The sequence below is a fragment of the Pteropus alecto genome, unplaced genomic scaffold, assembly GCF_000325575.1.
Source record: "Pteropus alecto unplaced genomic scaffold, ASM32557v1 scaffold365, whole genome shotgun sequence".
Classification (NCBI taxonomy): Eukaryota; Metazoa; Chordata; class Mammalia; order Chiroptera; family Pteropodidae; genus Pteropus; species Pteropus alecto.
Window position 1 is genome coordinate 378,082 of NW_006436299.1, and position 19,045 is coordinate 397,126.

The 19,045-nt window shown below is 38.3% G+C and overlaps 1 protein-coding gene across 5 annotated transcripts in view; it reads left to right on the plus strand.

The window, feature by feature from the left end:
• The window catches only part of CLCN5 (chloride voltage-gated channel 5), a 158,678-nt gene extending 141,030 nt beyond the window's left edge, over nucleotides 1–17,648 (plus strand). For all 5 annotated transcript variants that reach the window (XM_025047893.1, XM_006913401.3, XM_015590549.2 and 2 more), the window contains 8 exons: nucleotides 1,469–1,591; nucleotides 2,397–2,603; nucleotides 5,326–5,406; nucleotides 5,622–6,164; nucleotides 7,940–8,126; nucleotides 9,115–9,513; nucleotides 9,667–9,883; nucleotides 10,862–17,648. In XM_025047893.1, the coding sequence (XP_024903661.1) occupies nucleotides 1,469–1,591; nucleotides 2,397–2,603; nucleotides 5,326–5,406; nucleotides 5,622–6,164; nucleotides 7,940–8,126; nucleotides 9,115–9,513; nucleotides 9,667–9,883; nucleotides 10,862–10,952 (1,848 nt within the window). In that variant the 3' untranslated portion in view covers nucleotides 10,953–17,648. The remainder of the gene's footprint in view (nucleotides 1–1,468; nucleotides 1,592–2,396; nucleotides 2,604–5,325; nucleotides 5,407–5,621; nucleotides 6,165–7,939; nucleotides 8,127–9,114; nucleotides 9,514–9,666; nucleotides 9,884–10,861) is intronic.
• Nucleotides 17,649–19,045: the final 1,397 nt, after the last annotated feature.

Below are 19,045 nucleotides of genomic sequence, written 5' to 3' on the forward strand. Positions count from 1 at the left end.
CCACTACTTTCTCTTTTACTCCCTTTCCCTCTTTGTTTCCTACTTCTGGAGTCTTCTTCTTCCTTAGCTATATTCCAAAGGCAAGGAGACAGCAATTATCTGTCCCTCCAAGAGACTAAGATAATGAAAAACCTGTATCGAAATTGTAATTAAGGAATAACTTGAACATTTTGGTTCTCTTTGTGTAGATCAGCAAATTATTGTAATAGTATTTTATATTTTAAAAAGTCAAAAGTTCGTTGAATTTTGCATTTCATGTAATTTGAGTGATTTTTAACTTCTAATATTTCTATCAGCAACCATAATCTCCTAGTGTTCAAAATAGCTTTTTTATAAGACATAACTGTTTGCAAGCCCTTTAATGTTGGTAAATCCTTGTTAGTGGTTAAAATTAGATTTCTTTTCTAGCAGACTTTGTTATCATAGGGGGTTAGTCTCAAAAATATATTCTCTCCATTTTAAAAATGGTATTACCATTTTATTCTTTGGGATATCTGGCATTTCACTGGTTTCATTTTATGATCAGAGCCTGAAACCTTCTACTTCATAAGCCTGTTGCTGAATCTGTGGTAACAAAATTCCCTCAAAGGTGTGGTTGTTCTCTGCAGAACATAATTGTGTATTTTAGGAAAAACATCCAGGAATTTTAGACACTATAACCTCTTATGAGAATTTGACACCACGGTAGGTAGCCTAAGGTGAATTTAATGGACCTTTAGATCCAGTCACTTCAAATATGTAGCCACGGTTCAGCTATTCCAATAAAAGGGCTGTTAAGACTCTTAATAAAATTCATATAATATCTATCATATACAATTGACCCTTGAACAACACGGGTTTGAACTGTGCATGTCCACTTATATGTGGATTTTTTTCAAAAAATATAATCAGCTCTTTGTATTTGTTTCTGTAGATTCAACCACCCGTGGATTCAGTCATCTGCATATTCAACCAGCCGCAGATTGAAAATGATATTTTCATATTACCATCTGCAGTTTCTCAACCACAGATCAAAAATACTGTTTTGATCTATGGTTGGTGGAATCGGTGGATGCAAAGGGCCAATCGTAGTTAAGTTTTTGAGGAGTCAAAAGTTATATGGGGATTTTTGACTACACTAGGGCTAACCTTTGTGTTGTTCAAGGGTCAACTGTATATTTGACTATAAAATCTATTAAAGCACTCATATAGAAAGTGAATTTGCTTTGGGATTTTGTTTGCTCTTGTTCTTGTCCATCCTTAGAAGCCATTATCACTTTCCTTTGGGTGTAGCATATTCAGTAGCAAGTGAGCTGACAGTGTTTCAGTAGTTGCTTTGCTGACAATCAGGGAAGGAACACCTTAAGTGATTTAATATTGGTCTTGCTTTTTGATCGCCTCTCCTGAAAACTTATTACTCAGAAGAGGTGCATGCCTCACTGAGGCTGTCTGAGCTAAAACAAGCTTCTTTCTTTTTCTCCTGTTCCAGGGAGCCTTTGCCTACATAGTCAATTATTTCATGTACGTCCTCTGGGCTCTCCTGTTTGCCTTCCTTGCTGTATCTCTTGTCAGAGTGTTCGCACCTTACGCCTGTGGCTCTGGAATCCCTGAGGTGAGTCTCTAAAGTGGCTTATAAATGTTAACAATAAATCCTTTTTGGTTAGAACCCTTTAACATGTATTCCAGTACACATTACAATATGAATGTTAAACGGGATGAGATCCTGAGGCAATCTAGGTCTTTTTTAGATCTTCCCTAAGTCTCCTCCCAGTCGGGGTGCCTGGACGTTAAAGGGAGTTGATTCCTAGCCTCTTTGGGGTTCCTGGTAAGCCAGATCCCCCCAAACCTCCCAGGATAGATCACAAGATTCTGGCCTGAAAATGTCATGGTATTGTCAACTTTGTTAGAGCAGAAGAAATAAAACTATTTTGCTATATTTCCTACAATCTGATTTGGGCTAGAAAAAGGGTGATTAAAATCCTGTTTCTAACTATTTTTGGTTTTGATTGCTTGACGGTGTCTGAAACCACTGAGATTTAAGGTTATCCAGATGATCTTGCCCCTCTCCGTTTCCTGACCAAGTCCTACTTACAAATTTTTCTGGCAGAGAATCAAGGCAGTACCAATTTGTAAGAATAATACCTTCCCTTTCCACCACTCGTTCTCCATATACATATACTCTTATATTTAAAATGCTCCCTTGTCCAGTTATCACATGGCCAACAAAAGAAAACTTAAAGAATATTTTTCACTTTTTTGGGCTCCTTGGCTCCCTTCCAAACTGGGATCACTGTAGGTCAAGCATTTATGTGTCACTTGTTCAAAGGTATAGTTTATATAATGAGGTTCAAATTATTGCTTCTTAGCCTGGTTTACTTGCTTGGTCTATATTCAATCTCTCTGTGTTTGACCTGCAGATAAAAACTATCTTGAGTGGTTTCATTATCAGGGGCTATTTGGGTAAGTGGACCCTAATTATCAAAACCATTACATTGGTGCTGGCAGTGTCATCTGGCTTGAGTCTGGGCAAAGAGGGCCCTCTAGTACATGTGGCTTGCTGCTGTGGGAACATCCTGTGCCATTGCTTCAACAAATACAGGAAGAATGAAGCCAAGCGCAGAGAGGTAATAACAAATGGCCTTAACAGTCTCTCTCTGTCTTTTTTTTAAAATGAGAGCTTAAATGGTATAATCTTAAGAATGAGAACTTGAGGATTTTACCACTTCTGGGAATTTATCCTACAGACATCCTAGCATGTGTGTGCCCAAAGGTGTATGGGGATAGTCAGTACAGCATTTGTCAACATAGTAAAAAACTGAAACACTCACAATGTGCATCAATAGGGGACTGATTGAATAAATAATATTCTGTCCATATTGTAGAATACTGTGCAACTGTTAAAAAGACCAAGATAGCCCTTTGTATATTGACATGGAAGGTTGACTAGAAAACACTGTTAGGTTTAGAAAACCAATTTCACAATAATGTGTATGGTATGATTCAATTAATGTTTTTTTAATGATGTATGTATGTGCACCTAGAAAGAAAATGTCTGGAAAGTGGTTTGACCCCAAACCATTAAAAATGTCTACGTCTGGTGAATGGGAAAGTATGGTGGTAGTGAAAGGAAAGGAAGGACTTAAACTTTTTATTATATATAATTCTATACAAGTGTGTGCCATTTCTATCACAAAATAATTTAGAAAAACATAGAAGATTTTAAAAAAGAAATTGTTTATTCTTGTGAAAGAATACACATTCAGCATGTCTTTCAGATGCCAGCTTTTTCATGTTTTATTTCTACCTGATGCCACCCTGAATTAATTTCTCTCTGTATTGAATCTCTCTCTGCCTTAACCCTGCTAAATTAGTCCCACTGCAGCATATCTGTAGTCATTTTCATGTTTATGCTGTTGTTAATGTGTATCATTTTGAGGAGAGAACATTTTTAAAAGTATGTTCAAAGTCATTGGCTACTTCCATCCTGCCGTAATTAAGGATTTAAAAAAAATTGGTTCTTGCTCTATTTTCCTTGAATTACAAAGAAATCTCATATGGAATAGGTAAAGAATAAGGTCATTTCACTAGAAAGGATTTTCACAAAATTGGAACCTAGTGATTTATTTTGAAAATAAAGCCCCTCCCCAAATTAACCATAAGACCCCAGAAGGAAACTCAGAGATGTTAAAATTTCAAATATGAAATACATTTTGATAGTTCAAGGGGGAAAGTTCCTGGCCAAAGAGGAAGGCTTGGAGGAGGGAGGGAGGGAGGGAGAGCAGGGAGAGGGGAAAAGGGAGAGGGGAAACGAGAGATGGGAGATCTGAGTAGACTGTTTAGCTAGCTGTCAAATGGTAGAGGAACATAAAGGCTGTATTAAATTGGTGAGGTTGTTTATGGGAATAATGTACAACAGAAGCTAAAGAATTGGAAAAAAACCATTTTAACTGTCAAGAGTGTTAAGTGCTAATTGTCGCTGGTTTTGCATGGGTAGAGGCGACTGAAACTATAGACTGCTGGTTACTTTAATTCCATAAAATTGGCATTTTCGTTCAGATAAGTTCTTATAAAATGAGAGGGGAGTTTGATCTTGGCTGTTTCTTTGTACAAATGTCAGATATTTCTCTAACTAGATTCATGAATACTTGAATCTTTAGTTTACTTCCTATTGCTTTAGACTTTCCGCTTATATTTTCCGGTTGATTGGCAGCAACCCTTTTGTGTCCCAGGGCCTTGTCAAAGTGGGCAGATGATTGAGAGTAAAATAGGGATTTGAGAAGGAAGAGCATAGACAGACTCCACTCTACAACATAAAATTAAAGCAAACTAGCCACTTTGATTATTTTCCCACATAATTCATCATAAACAGAGTCATTGAAATCCCCCCTGTTAAGTTCTGTGTTGACTGTCCTCATCTTCTCAGATGAAAGCCAATAAAGCCATAAATTTTGAAGTCCTCCCAGCTAGTACCAGAGATGTTATTCTTTCCTCCCCTTCATTTTCCTGGACCATCCTATACTCCCAGAGAAACCTGTCTGCCTATTTTGCCAAGAGCCATTTTATTCTTAAAAAATTCTTAATTTTATTCAACTTTCTCTTTGAAATACTTCTTTACTGTCCCAAATCATATGTTACTCCACAGCAACCAGAATCCAATGAAAGGACTTTATCTTTCTATTAACTCTGATGTGTTTGTTATGTTCTTCCCTACTCTCCTAGCCTTTTACCTTGCCTCACCTAAATATACTTAGGTCTCTCTTCCCTTTAAAATCTACTTCCAATTTTGCTTCTAGTTGCCTACTTAATTCTGTTTCTATAGGTCACTAGGCATGGGGTAGGGCACATAGTATAGGAAACCTTGTATATCTATTGTATGAATATTTGTAGCTCCTAAATAGCTGTGAGCCAATTGTGACTTCAGTTTTGTATCATTAAAGCCTTCCTTGAAAATCTCATTTAAAAAGCATTCCTTTACAAAGAAAATACTATGTAAACACATCACTGTAAGTACATTTAGGTGGTGAATACGTCTACGAACTCAAATTTAAGTTACTGAGTTGGGAGTTTTGGGGAGGGGGGCATAATTTGGAATAAATCACATACTTAAGTTAATTACAAAAGCAAACCCTCTTCTTGTTCAGGCATGTGAACCATGTGTTCAAAATCCAGCATACAATGTTTGCTCTCAAAGTAAATATAAATTGAACTTCATTTTTTATAAACTGGATATGGAACACGTAAAGTTTTTTTTAATGTTTTGGTAATCACTAACATTCTTTTTAAAACTGTGATTGAAGGTGGGAAAGTAGCATTATTCTATGACTAATTTTGAGTTTTGGGTTGTAGGTCTTGTCGGCTGCAGCAGCAGCTGGTGTATCCGTCGCCTTTGGGGCACCTATTGGCGGAGTATTATTCAGCCTAGAAGAGGTAACTACTTTCAACTGTACCATGCGCATGATTTTTGTGTCGGAAATCCTAGCCAGTATTTATCAAAGTGCTCTGTGCAACTCAGTGCTTTACCATGTAACAAGAGATCTCTGGGCAGTTTTCATCCTCAACTCTTAATTCCTGCAGTACGAACTTTTCACCTGAAACAGTTTCTGTGTATTGACTGAATTTTCATCTCACCTTCTCTCTTGTAGGTCAGCTACTATTTTCCCCTCAAAACTTTGTGGCGTTCATTTTTTGCTGCCTTGGTGGCAGCATTTACTCTACGTTCCATCAATCCTTTTGGGAACAGCCGCCTGGTTCTATTTTACGTTGAGTTTCACACTCCATGGCATCTCTTTGAGCTTGTGCCATTCATTCTGCTGGGCATATTTGGTGGCCTGTGGGGAGCGTTGTTTATCCGCACAAACATTGCCTGGTGTCGGAAGCGTAAGACCACCCAGTTGGGCAAGTATCCTGTCATTGAAGTACTCATCGTGACAGCCATCACTGCCATCCTGGCTTTCCCCAATGAATACACCCGAATGAGCACAAGTGAGCTCATTTCTGAGCTGTTTAATGACTGTGGCCTTCTAGACTCTTCCAAACTCTGTGATTATGAAAACCGTTTCAACACAAGCAAAGGGGATGAACTGCCCGACAGGCCAGCTGGTGTGGGAGTCTACAGTGCCATGTGGCAGCTGGCCTTGACACTTGTAATGAAAATTGTCATTACTATATTTACCTTTGGCATGAAGGTAAGGAGATTCTTTTGGTACTTGGTAGGTGTATGTATGGCTGTGGGTTTGGAGGGCAAAGCCAAGACATTATACAATCCTCATAGCTCATGTGGTGCTTCTAACTTCATCCAATGGTATTCCTCAACCCTCAAAGCCTGTTTTATCCCACATGCCCTCATAACTTCTTAGACAATTGTACCTCTATCTAAAATTGTCCAAGCTTCGTTTTAGGGAAGATGCAAACCTCAGTGCTGAGGTTTTAAGTAGAAATGTTGTCTTCTTTTCTGTGGAAAACATTTTGTCCCTCAAAAAGGATGATGAGGTATTTATTCCGGTGCATTGCGTATTAAAAAAATATATATCTGATCAGCACAATGTTGGTCTTTATAGGATAGCTTTAGAGTTTACCAAATAAAGCAAAAATATTAGGTTGAACCAAATGAGGTTGCCAGTATTTAATTGTTTTGACCACTAAAATGGCAATTTCACATGGTTTAGCCCAATGTATAGCTAAATGTAGTTTTTACAGTTAGTATCGGTGTTCAGTTATGAATAACTTCACAGATGATTCTAAATTAATATTTAAACTGCCAAAAGCAGACATTAGGCCAGTATGTTTTACTTTCGGTACCCATTATCATTATGTTTCAGAAGAAACCAGAAAAGAAATTTTGTTAAGGTATTTTCCTCCACCTTTGTCGGTTTTTATTTGTGCCTTTTTTTAGCACCCCACTACCAAGTTATTTCCCTGTATTCTCTGGGGAAATGGATAGTGAAACCAGGGAACTAGAGACAGCAACTCAGTTTAGGCAGTAATATAATCTCTGAGATGACATCATCTATTACCCTCAACAGCCTGGAAAGTTTTGCAGTGCTTATTGAGTCCATTTTCACCTGTGGCCTTATTCTTTTATTTGAAGTGAATTTTCAGACCAGACTCATCCAGATTCAAATGTATTCCAAAAATCAAACACAAGCTATTTACAAATAATCTGTTGTTTTCATTATCCTTGTCGTCATTTCCCTCTCTAGTTCTGAAAATTGAGAATTCACTATAGTATCCTAGGAGTCAAAAAAGAGCAGGGAGATAAATAAAGGTTCCCTTTCTGTATAGTTATGCAACCACAGTCACTACCTCATTTAAAAACTTTAATCATTTAATCTTTCTTCATTTCCAAAATAAACTGAAACCTCATGTGCCATCCTTTTTGTGCGAGCAATGGGTTAGGATTCAATACATGAGAGTGGTTACAAGCATTACATTTAAACCCCAGCACCAGTATGTACTAAATGTTGGCCTTGGGTGAGTTATTTAACCTCTCTGAACCTTAGGTTCTTTGTGATTTGGGAATAAAAGCACCTACCTCCTAAAATCTTGCCTTAGAGTATCCAGCATAGAACATAGTAGATAGTCAATAAAGAATAATTATTGTTGATAAGAATTCAAAATTGGGGAAAATGCCTGCATATATGAGAAACTCCATCTATTTTCCTTTTTCTTTGGGAAAGGCTTAATTTCTGCCTCCAGTTCTGTGTTGGTCTGGAGAGTTCAGGCTCTAGCCTGATGGACCCCGAATCAGGGTAAGCTTCTTTGCAGTCGTACTTGCCTGCACATCCCAGAGAACCTCTAGTCTCTGTAGTGTTACACAAATCTTTACAGCCACTTGCTACCATAGTGCATAGTTACATTGTCATTGGCCTGTTTGCTTTGTAGAGGGTCAATCCTCTAGTCCTTTCACATGCCAGGCAATCCCATCATTTCTCACTAACCATCTATTGCTTTCTCTTTGCAGATCCCTTCTGGCCTCTTTATCCCTAGCATGGCTGTTGGTGCTATAGCGGGTCGACTTTTAGGAGTAGGAATGGAACAGCTGGCTTATTACCACCATGACTGGGCCATCTTCAATAGCTGGTGTAGCCAAGGAGCTGATTGCATCACCCCTGGCCTTTATGCGATGGTTGGGGCTGCAGCCTGCTTAGGTGAGTAGTGTATGCATTGATTTCAAAGAAGTTGCTACCCAGGTGACATGATAAAGAAGAGTGATATTAAACATAATTGAAGTTTTCTTTTTAAGTGACCATCTGTTTCCTGTTGGGTTTGTCATTTTTTCAAGTGTTTTAAGAAAGCATTCTTTACCATATATCTACATTCCTTCCCTTTGAGAGTAATTCTATTCTCAAATTCTGTCATACTGAGAAAATCATTAGGAATTTAGACAAAGATATCTGCACAAGAATGTCCATCGTGGTATTATTTATAATAGCAAAAAGTCTGAATCAACCTAAATGTGTACAGTAAGGGACTAGTTAAATAAATTATGATACATCCATATAATGTTATACTATTTATTTAACACTGTATTTAAAGATGTTAGATATAATAGTGTTAAATAAATTTGTAATGATATACAAAACGTTCCCAACATAAAGTGTTTGGTGGGGGGAGCACGTGGGGGAATTAAACATATAATATGAGCTGACCTATGTAAAAACATATTTTTGCATAGTAAACATCTTGAAAAAGTCATTCAAAATTTTTACTCTGCTTGTTTCTAGATAGCGAGCTTATAGATTATGACTTTCTCTTATATACTTTTTTCCTCCGAATTTTCCACAGTGAGCCTGCACATCCCAGGGAACGTCTAGTTTCTGTAGTGTTACACAAATTGTGGCTATCTTCTGCAATTACTTTTATAATTTGAGGGGGGAAAATGACAGACTAAACAAAAAGAAGAATCAAGAAAGCATCTTGTACTTTTGTAGATGCAATTTTGAGAAATCTGATTTGTGCCCATTATAAACTTCCTTTAATTCATTGCTGAGGTCTGTGCAGTTTATAGGTGAGACCTCCTTTTGGCAATGTTTCTGGTAAGTAAGTTTTTCCTGAATGGGACCTGTAACAGGCTGATAATTGTAATGAATCCTCTACTTTTCCTACTTTCAGTAGCCTGTGTCTGTTTCTTTGCAGGTGGGGTGACTCGGATGACTGTTTCTCTTGTTGTCATAATGTTTGAACTAACTGGTGGCTTGGAATACATTGTACCTCTGATGGCTGCAGCAATGACTAGCAAGTGGGTGGCAGATGCTCTGGGGCGGGAGGGCATCTATGATGCCCACATCCGTCTCAATGGATACCCCTTTCTTGAAGCCAAAGAAGAGTTTGCTCATAAGACCCTGGCAATGGATGTGATGAAACCCCGGAGAAATGATCCTTTGTTGACTGTCCTTACTCAGGACAGTATGACTGTAGAAGATGTAGAGACCGTAATCAGTGAAACCACTTATAGTGGCTTCCCAGTAGTGGTGTCCCGGGAGTCCCAAAGACTTGTGGGTTTTGTCCTCCGAAGAGATCTCATTATTTCAATAGGTAAGGATTTCAGAAAGGGGATAATGGAATCCACTATGGAAATAATATTTATGAAATGGGAGAAGATGGAGGGAAGAGGGGACTAGTTAGGGGCCAGAAGGATAGATATAGCACTTCCATTTTCAACTTTTATTTTTTTGTCTTTTCAAATAGAAAATGCTCGAAAAAAACAAGATGGAGTCGTGAGCACATCCGTCATTTATTTTACTGAGCATTCTCCTCCAATGCCACCATACACTCCACCCACCCTAAAGCTTCGGAACATCTTGGATCTCAGCCCCTTCACTGTGACTGACCTTACCCCCATGGAGATTGTCGTGGATATCTTCCGCAAGCTGGGACTGCGGCAGTGCCTGGTGACACACAATGGGTGAGAGCTCTTTTATGAAGGTGAATTGGATCATGGGAGAAAGACTATAGAGAGATAAAGAAAGAAGAACTTAATTCAAACGAATATTAGTAGTACTTATAGGCCTTTTTGAAGCTCTAAGATGAAGATGAATGTGCTTCTTTTATCATCATAACTAATAGAAGAGGAGTGGGGCAGAAAGTGGGTTTAAGAGATGTGAGCTGCTGGTTGCACATTATAAATAACTCAGTTCCTCTCCCAAAAAAGAAACATCTGTGTTCTTATGAACAGACAACACTGAAATTAAAACGGTATTAAGTAGTATGTGTATAGTATTTGGTCTTTATAATGCCTTCATTATTGTTATTTGAGAATGAGAAAACCAAGCTTCCATGTGATTTAAAAAGCCCTATATATTAACTGCTCCCAGTTAATATATAGCAGAGATAGGCTTTAAACAGAAGTCTTCTGACTCCCAAGGCCTAGGCTTTTTCTTTCCGGGATATTTCTTATCCAGTAAAGAAAGCCCAGCTGTTTTTATTGGAAAAGAAGGGAAGTTGAGAAGGGTGGATTTTTTTCTGAAATGGTAAGTTAATCCAGCAATTACATAAGAATTTCACCCTCTAAAATTTGTAAATGGTGTAACAGATGTCTTGTAGGATTTAAATAAGGAAGGGGACTTTCCTTAACTGATTTATTCAACATTTACTGAATTCCTACTTCATTTAAGAAGGTATTCCACTAGACTCCAGGGAGATACAAAAATGAATAAAACCCTTCTCTGCCCTCAAGGAGTATGCAGTGTTATAGGGAAGCTAAGAACATACAAGTGCATATAGCACAACAGCAAACAAGACAAGTGAACAAAACGTGTTGTTGCTGGGAGGAGGGTACAGTTATAGCTGGCCATAGGAACAGGGAAGGTATTCTGGAAGAGGGACATTTGAACTGGGTTGCAAAAGTTAAGTCAAATTCATATTGTCTTGTTTTGTCTTTTAGGCGATTGCTTGGAATTATTACCAAGAAGGATGTGTTAAAACATATAGCACAGATGGCAAACCAAGATCCTGATTCCATTCTCTTCAACTAGAATCACAGGGTTGTGCTGGATACAAAACAGCAAGGACATTGCAGACTGCGGGTATATTTTATTAACTGGGTACTCAAAACACATTTCCCATATTTGGATGGTGAAGTTATATTAGTGTGTTGTCTCTTTCCTATAAGTTAACCAGTTGCACTACATAATAATCTCTGGAAATTAATCTTCTGTTTAGGAGAAAATGCAGTTAGGCTTCTGTGATATTGTATTAGAAAGATTTCATGAAAGAGTAAGCAAGATTGTTATGGTTTAATTCTTTTTTAAAAGATTTTTTTATTTAAAATATAATTGTTAGCCAATATGCAATCACTGAAAACTATGCAAGAAAAATTCCAACCGTCCTGATTGATAGCCTGCAGGAAACTCATGAAAGTCACTTTTTTTGGACTCTTAACTGTCATTGGTGGAAGATGAAGTGTAAACTAAGGAGCTTTGCTTTTCCAACCACAGAAAAGAAAGCCAGAAGGAAAATAGTAATGGCATTTTCCAGACTGTGAAAATTCAGTTCAAATGTTATCTTGTTCCTGTTACAATATTTAGCATTATTAGTTTGTGTGTATGTATATGTTAATTTTAATACCTGATTATAAGACAATGCTGCTTTTGGTTAAACTCCTCTAAACAAATTTAGAGAGGTTGATTTTATAGCTTGCTTGTTCCTGGTACTCTTTTGAAGTGCACAAAGATAAGTTACAGAGCTTTCTCCTTGTCTGCAGGAAGGATAGTTTTCCAGATGGTATTTGTTAGCTAGTAGACAAGGACTCTGCCATGAATTTGTTAAGGAATAATTTCTCCAGCTTCCTCGAAATGAATGATTAGTGAAGTTCTAAGCAAAGTCAATGACTAGGAATTTCACATTTTGTGAGGTCCCAGCTAATCGTCTTACCCAGATGCCATCTCCATGAGTGATGGTGCTTTAGGCTTCTGGAATATGTAAGAATAGTAAAGGGAACCAAGTCTAGACTGCATACTGGTAAACCAGGGAAGATTCCGAGCTGTATCTGCATTCTCATGCATTCCTTTGTAAAGACCACCAGTACTAAAATAACTGGACACTCATGCCTCCTGCCAGTGATAAGTACGTAAAACAGGCCAGTGTTGTCCTGTGAACATGAATTTAGGCTCAGGTTACTTTCAGTAATATTCAACATTGGAACAGGATAGGCAGCTGTGACTGACTCCCTTGTGGTTCCTTAGAGTTCTAAATAAAATGCCGAACCATCCTCAGACCCAGGGGTGTGGACAAGGCCTGGTGACACCAAAGGTGCTTGTATCCAGTTGAAAAGGTGCCTGCCTCAATTTCCTACCACATTAACTGCAGTGGAAAACATCACAGTCTAGGGACACCTGGTGAAATTACAGAGCCACTACCATCATTCCAACCACTGTTTCATTTTCTAGTTTTATCCATGTGTAGTTGTTCCCTCTCCATTCTTTGCTCCTTTCCACTCTTCAGTCTCGAGTCCTCTCTTTCGGATTGAGCACTCTGCCTTGTTAATCATTCCTATTACAAAAAATAACTCCCAGGGCTAGTTAAATTATAAACCAAGCCCCAGTAATCCTATGGCATGTGGACCAGAGGTAACACACAGCCATTTGCTTTGCTCTGTAGCCCAGTTGCTGCTGCTATGCCTCAGTTTCCACACTCATGCCCACAGCAGTGAGGCAACTGCCAGGGGTGAGAGTTCAGCCTTTCTCATTTACAAGTCTGTTCCCAGCACTTCCCTCCATCTTTCTGGCCTAGAATCAGCAGTCACTCAGCATATCCTCCCTAACCCTCCACCTCCCCTCCCTAAACACCTCAGTGTATGTTATTTTAAAAGTTGCTGATTCTGGATTCTAGGATTTTTTACCCCTAGTTTTTATCTTTCCAAAATCTGAAATTCTTTTGTTGCCCACAGCTGGGCTTATTTTGACTTTTATCTTTAAAATACCAAGGCAGTCACCAGAGTTTCTCCTTTTAAGTATATCATTCTAGCATTTTAATGAAAGAGAAAAAAAATCTATGTTATTTTATATGATAGCCATGACTCAGTTACTTTACATCTTTTGTCCCTTCCATGCCACTGATTCCCTCACATGAGATGTGGCTATTTTGCCTGACCACCCCTGTATATTATGTAGAAATCAAAGTTCTCATCTGTATATTTCTGGTTCACTACCTATATTTTCTTATTAGCCATCCAACTAAAATTTGCAAAACAGGAAATGTTAGTATTTCTGGTATTTGATGACAGTGAAAGATTTGGTTGCATTTCATAATGCAGCAGCAATATGGAGGGTGTCTAAGTTTGCCTTTGTGTTTCTTCTAGGCTCCGTTTTTTATTTTAGACAGATGAGCCAGTGTTAAGGTGCTACTTCAGAGAATAAATTCAAGAAATCAGATAACACTGTGCCAAGGTATACTTTCTAAATGTTAAGCACCAATTGATCCTCCAGAGAATAATATCCCTTTGATACCTCAGTCCTGATAAATCTCATTTATTAACCTCAGCTTCTCAGGAATTCTTTAACCCATATGCTAGAAGTAACTGTAGTGTATGGCATCCATTATATGTCTAATACAATGGTTTGGCTCAGAGCTTGGCTAATTGTGGCTAGAGTTCCCTGCTAGACTGCTAGCTCAGGACCTTAACACTCAGTTTCTTGTCTTGAGGCAAAGGAAAATGTTCTTTCTGACACTGCCAATTCAGCAGTTGGACATACTTAACCAACAAATGAGGCCAATGTAAAAAATGTTTGTCAGTAGCCTCAAATGGCCACATACCTCAATGGAAAAAGACTAAATAATGTGTGCTTCAAAAATGAATATGAATTGAGACTGGTTTATTTTGGTATTAAAAAAAGAAAATTCCCTTGTGCCTGACACAAGAGAAGGATTTACAAAAGAATGCCAATAAGTACTTCGAGAGAGGATTTTCCAAGAAAAAAAATCTGGTAGACATCCAGCCATGAAAAGAGTGAGAGTCTATAGATTTGTAGAAGGTATGCTATATTTTGGAGGTCTCCAAATCTTCAATGTAATGAATTAAAGAAGCTGAAGCAATTAATGGATGATTAGTTATACTATTAAAGGGAAGAAGCAGGGGACTGAAAATGCAAAATAATGGCCATTTTCAAGATCATTTGTATTTAGATGTTTGTTCAGATGTTCTCCTCTTTTCTGGCTCCGGATTCCTTCTGGCTCAGCCCAGCTATGGAACAGAGGTGGTATAGTCCACAGAACAGATATCCTCTGGTGGATAATCTGACATTGATGATACTTTGGATTTGCCAGCTGGCAGAGCAAACGATTAACTTGCTGATTTGAACTGCAAAGCAGTTCAATTGTTTTGGCACCAGAGGCTGAATCTGAACCGTTTATAGGTAGAGCAGAGCACAATATAAATTTTTCTAGCTGGCCTTCAATTATATTTGGAAATGAGAATGATAAAATAGTAGCGACAGTGTGGTCTAAGGCTGTGAAGTAATTCTCAATCATGTTATGGACCTGTTCAGGAGTAGGGGGAGCAAATATGTTTTTAAAAACTTAGCATGCAGTAGAGACCATCATAGAATGTAATCGTTGCTGTATGTTTTAAGTATTTAAATCACCTATCCTGGTTGGGTCTTGATCTTGGTTTGTTTTGTTATGCTATGAAAAGAAAGGTATACTTGTTACCCCACAGTATCTTTGGTTTTGGGGTTTTTTAAAAAACAAATCACAAGGAGTGCAGTTTTTAAAGTTGGTTTTTAACAATGGTAGTGAAGACGGTATTGAGCATTTGAAACAGCCAGTGTGCTTTATATTGGCCAAGTACTTGCTGACGACTGACCACATTGTACTGAGAAAAATCAGTTTACCTACACTGGATCAGAGCCAAGTACAGACCATCCATCAGTTCAGAGAAAGCAGGAGAGCATCTTTCATGGCAGTGCATAGAGTATTGAGCTCTTGAAAACCCTGAAAAAATTAGGAATTTAGAAAATAAATGGGAGGTAGAATATTGATTCCTTTAAAAAAATAGATGTCTATATATGTGCTCTGAATTTAAGTATCCTAAAATCTTAATTTTTTTAAAAGCACCTCTGGGATTGCCTAGATTCCCTTTGGACAGGGATTGGAGAGTTGTGGCAGTGGAAAAGCCCTAGTAAGAAAATATATGAGTTCATGTAAGATGGTGGAAGGAAGGCCAGCCATACATCCTAGCATTTATAAACTTCTTGATTATGTGCCTCAAGGGAAGAAAAAGTCAAATAGTTTCCCAAATACTAGGCTTTCCAAGTAAAAACATTTGGCTGGAGTGAGTCTGCTTTTATGGAGAGGGCTGACCCAAGACAAGACATCAACACATGAAGGAGGGCAGCCACTACTGCATTAACTAAATGATAAGCTTTAGGTAGATTGTCTTGAATTTTGATAGCAAAATGTTTTTAAATCTGTATGTTTTGCTTTCCCAGTATGTACTTACTGTATATTAGAAAGAAAAAACATGAGGGTTTCTCAGATCAGAGCTCAAGGAACTGTGTAAATTTGAAATGAAATCAGTGTAGTGGACCTGTGGTGACCACTCGACTTTGTTCTGCCTCAATTTTGGTTGTTTGCTCCAAGAAGAGAAGTTCTTGGAATAGTAGGTGTTAGCAACTTCAAGCTATTCCCCAAATATTTGCTGGTCACAGTCCCATTTCTAAACATCTGGATCTAGGAAAAGTTTTGAAGTGATGTAGGGAACAAAATTGTTTTTTTTTCCACTGTGTAGTCTGATTTTGCCAAACCACCCAAGAAAGAAATAAAGTATATGATGTGTGGAGTTTGCGTTTCTTGGAGGGGACCTATTGAGTCACCCAGCCCAATCTCGCAGTCATAAATCCCTACCTCTAAGTTCCTGCCAAAGGGTCTTCAGCCTCTGTGTGCACACTCATTGAATGAATATCTTGCCTAAAGAAAGGCACGTGATGGTATAAAAATATGAGGTTTTTAAAAAGTGGTCTCTGCCTTTCCTCTCTCCTTTTGTCCCACTCTCCTTCCCTCTCTCTTTTTTACTTTCTGTCTCGCTCTTTCTCTTCCTCCTCCCCATGCCCTAAATTCAATTTTTTCTCAATTGTTACAAGCATAATTTTTGAATGTGGACCTTGGGGAAGGGAGAAATTCATTCTGAAAATAGAGAATGGAAGAATTATCTAAGGATAACATTGATAATTCTGAGTTGATGGGGCCAACAGGGCTTTGCTCCACTGTAGAGGCAAAAGCCAGTGGTATTTGTTGGGAGTGTCGAGGGCTTTAGCATCTCAAGGCAGATATATGAAATATTCATTGCTAAACCTTATTATTATCTACTAGGCCAAATCTGTTGAAAGTCAGAGGCAGTCTAGGATTTGGTGAGTGAAATGCCATCTGGCAAAAAGGGGATGAGGGAGTGGCCTGAGATGGTTTTATCAGGACGGGAATCTGCAGCCTCATTATTATATTGAGTGTACCTCAAAGTATATGGTAATTCAAGAGTGTTCCTTTTCCCTCCTCCATTTTACTTTATTCCTTCTTCTTCCTCCTTTCTTTCCTATTGTCCTGTCTTTTTACTACTCATCTTTTAGTATTTACTTTGTTATTATATATTTGGTCCTTTGGGACTATGTGATGATTAAGAATTAATTTCATTCTAGATAACAAATGATGTGTTTAATATTTTGTTCATTTAAACTGTCTTTTGAAGCTATGCTGCTAACCAGGTACAGGCTAGAAAAGAGTTGGGCCTGATAGACAGCACCCAGTCATATCACTTAAGGATAACATTGATGTCATCATGGCGACTCTTCTTCATTTGACCAAGGCCAGCATCCTGCTTTTACCTCTGTCCATTCATTTCTGGCTATAGGAAAAATACTCCCCTTTGGGTGAGCCAATGAGGCCAGGAGGGATCAGAGGATTCTAGACCATGGACCACTATATGAATATCTCTGTAATAAGCTCATTTGTAGCATCGGCTCCAACTGCAGTGGCCAAAGAAAACCTGTCTGACTCAATGTTTTAGTTCCTGAGTGGTAAAAGTTCAGCTGAAGTTAATGTGTAGACATCAACTAGGCATCTAGAAACTAGCATCAACCAAAGCTAATTTAGCCTGAGTTTCCACAGGAAGCTTGGTGCTGAGCTGTTCAGATCAATTATTTATCTGAGTGTTACCAACCCTTTAGTCACACCTTCTTAGCTTTATTCTAACGTTTAGAGATGTTGGTTCCCATTCATAGGCACAGCCTATACCAAAGCTATGGGTCACTGCTCACTTCATTCTGCTCCTTGGTCATGCATAGCAACAGTCTAAAAAGGAAGACATGGGCTGGGAAGTTAGGAGACCTGGTTTCTGTTCCCTATGCTTCTACTAACTAGCCTCGAGATCTTAACCACTCTGTGCCTCATTGTTCCCATCTGCAAAATGGGGATAGTGTTAATTGCCCTACCTACCTCACAGGGTTGTTGTGAGGATAAATCGAGACAATGAATGGAAAGTACTTTGACAAGTAAGTGCTATGCAAATTGTAAGAAATGGAAAAAATCGTGTTAAAGGCAATGGAATGGACATCGGCAGAAGGGTTAATGGGATTGTCCAGCCCTTTCTCTGTGTGGCTTAAACCCAGGTCGCCATTGCTTTATACATTTTCACTTAGCACATATTTGTAATTATGCATGTAATAAAGCACAGCCTTATTCAACCTGGTGTCTGGTGTGTTTTTGAGGACCCTCAATTTTCTAGCTATTTATTTCTGATCATAAAATCAGGGGACCAGGATGTGGGGGTTGGGGGAGGATAGTGTAACAGGCAACTACATACTCCTATGAGCAAGCTCACTTATTAAAAAAGATTTATTAAATACCTAAGTATTTTTACATTTACAGATTCATTAATACTTTTTACCATAAAGATACAAATGAGGGGAAGCTTGTGTTTTCTGAGAGATTCCAGATTTCTGAGAGATACCTAATTTATTATGACTACTTAAATGTTCCTGTATCATACATTGGTGATACTTTCCTGATGGCATGAGAATTAACTGGGAGCTGTAGTTTTTCCTCTCTTTTTGAGCTTTTAATGGTGTAAGATTATGGGCTTTGAGAGGGCTCTTGCCTAAAGTCACTTCTTACAAGGAGTAAGATAGGTGATTGAAATGTTTCTCCAATGAATAGTAGAGTTAATACTACCATCTTTATGGTGTGTTGGGATTAAAACATCTTCTGTGGGGAACCCTCTGAAGTAACCAGGAGCGGGGGTTCACACCTCTAGAACATGGAAAACAAAGGAAAGCTATATAACACGTTCTCTAATAACTTCATTTTGTTCAACATCGTTTGGTTATAACATTGATGAGATGTAGGAACTTAACTCTTGTTTATATCAATTAGCCTATGGTAAAATTGGTTTCATTATGTCATTTTGCTTAAAGTCTCAGAACCTATCAACATAAAGTGAGGACTTACTGTACTTTGAGTTATGGCTTTCTTATTTTCTCATTTTATTTTTCCTGCATCTGATTCTTCCTCCCCTCTTTCTCCCTCTCTTTGTTAGCCAGACCACTAGTAAGGCAGTTTTCCTTGCAAGTTTTCATTTAAGAATTTCTCCAGTTGACATTTGATCCCATTTGCACTGGTGTTGACTTGATATCTTGTTGCTACCAAAAGTTTTAATGCCTTTGGCCTACTTGGTATCATTTCATGAAGGACACTTCTATGTAAAAATAACTCCCTCATAAGCCTGAAAGTCTATAAAGAAATTTCAGTTTTTGGTGTCATTTATCATTTTAGTGGACCCCTTCCACACTATCAGTATCCCAGCCTCTAATCTAAGTGCCTTTTTGAGAAAAAATAATTCATCTAGCTGTTGCCAGCTATCAACAACTTGCTATGAATTAGAGTGTCATGTCTAGTCGCTGTAGGGCTCAGATAAAAGTGGCTTTGATGGAGTATGAGGTGCTAATCTATTCATCATCTAGTACAGGAGCTGCCCAGAGAAAAACCTGGAAATGACCACCAGATGTCAGTGCAATCATTAAAATACTAATGTAGCTAAGGGTTAGTCAAGAGAACTGTGTCTGAGGGTAGGCAGGGCAAGAAG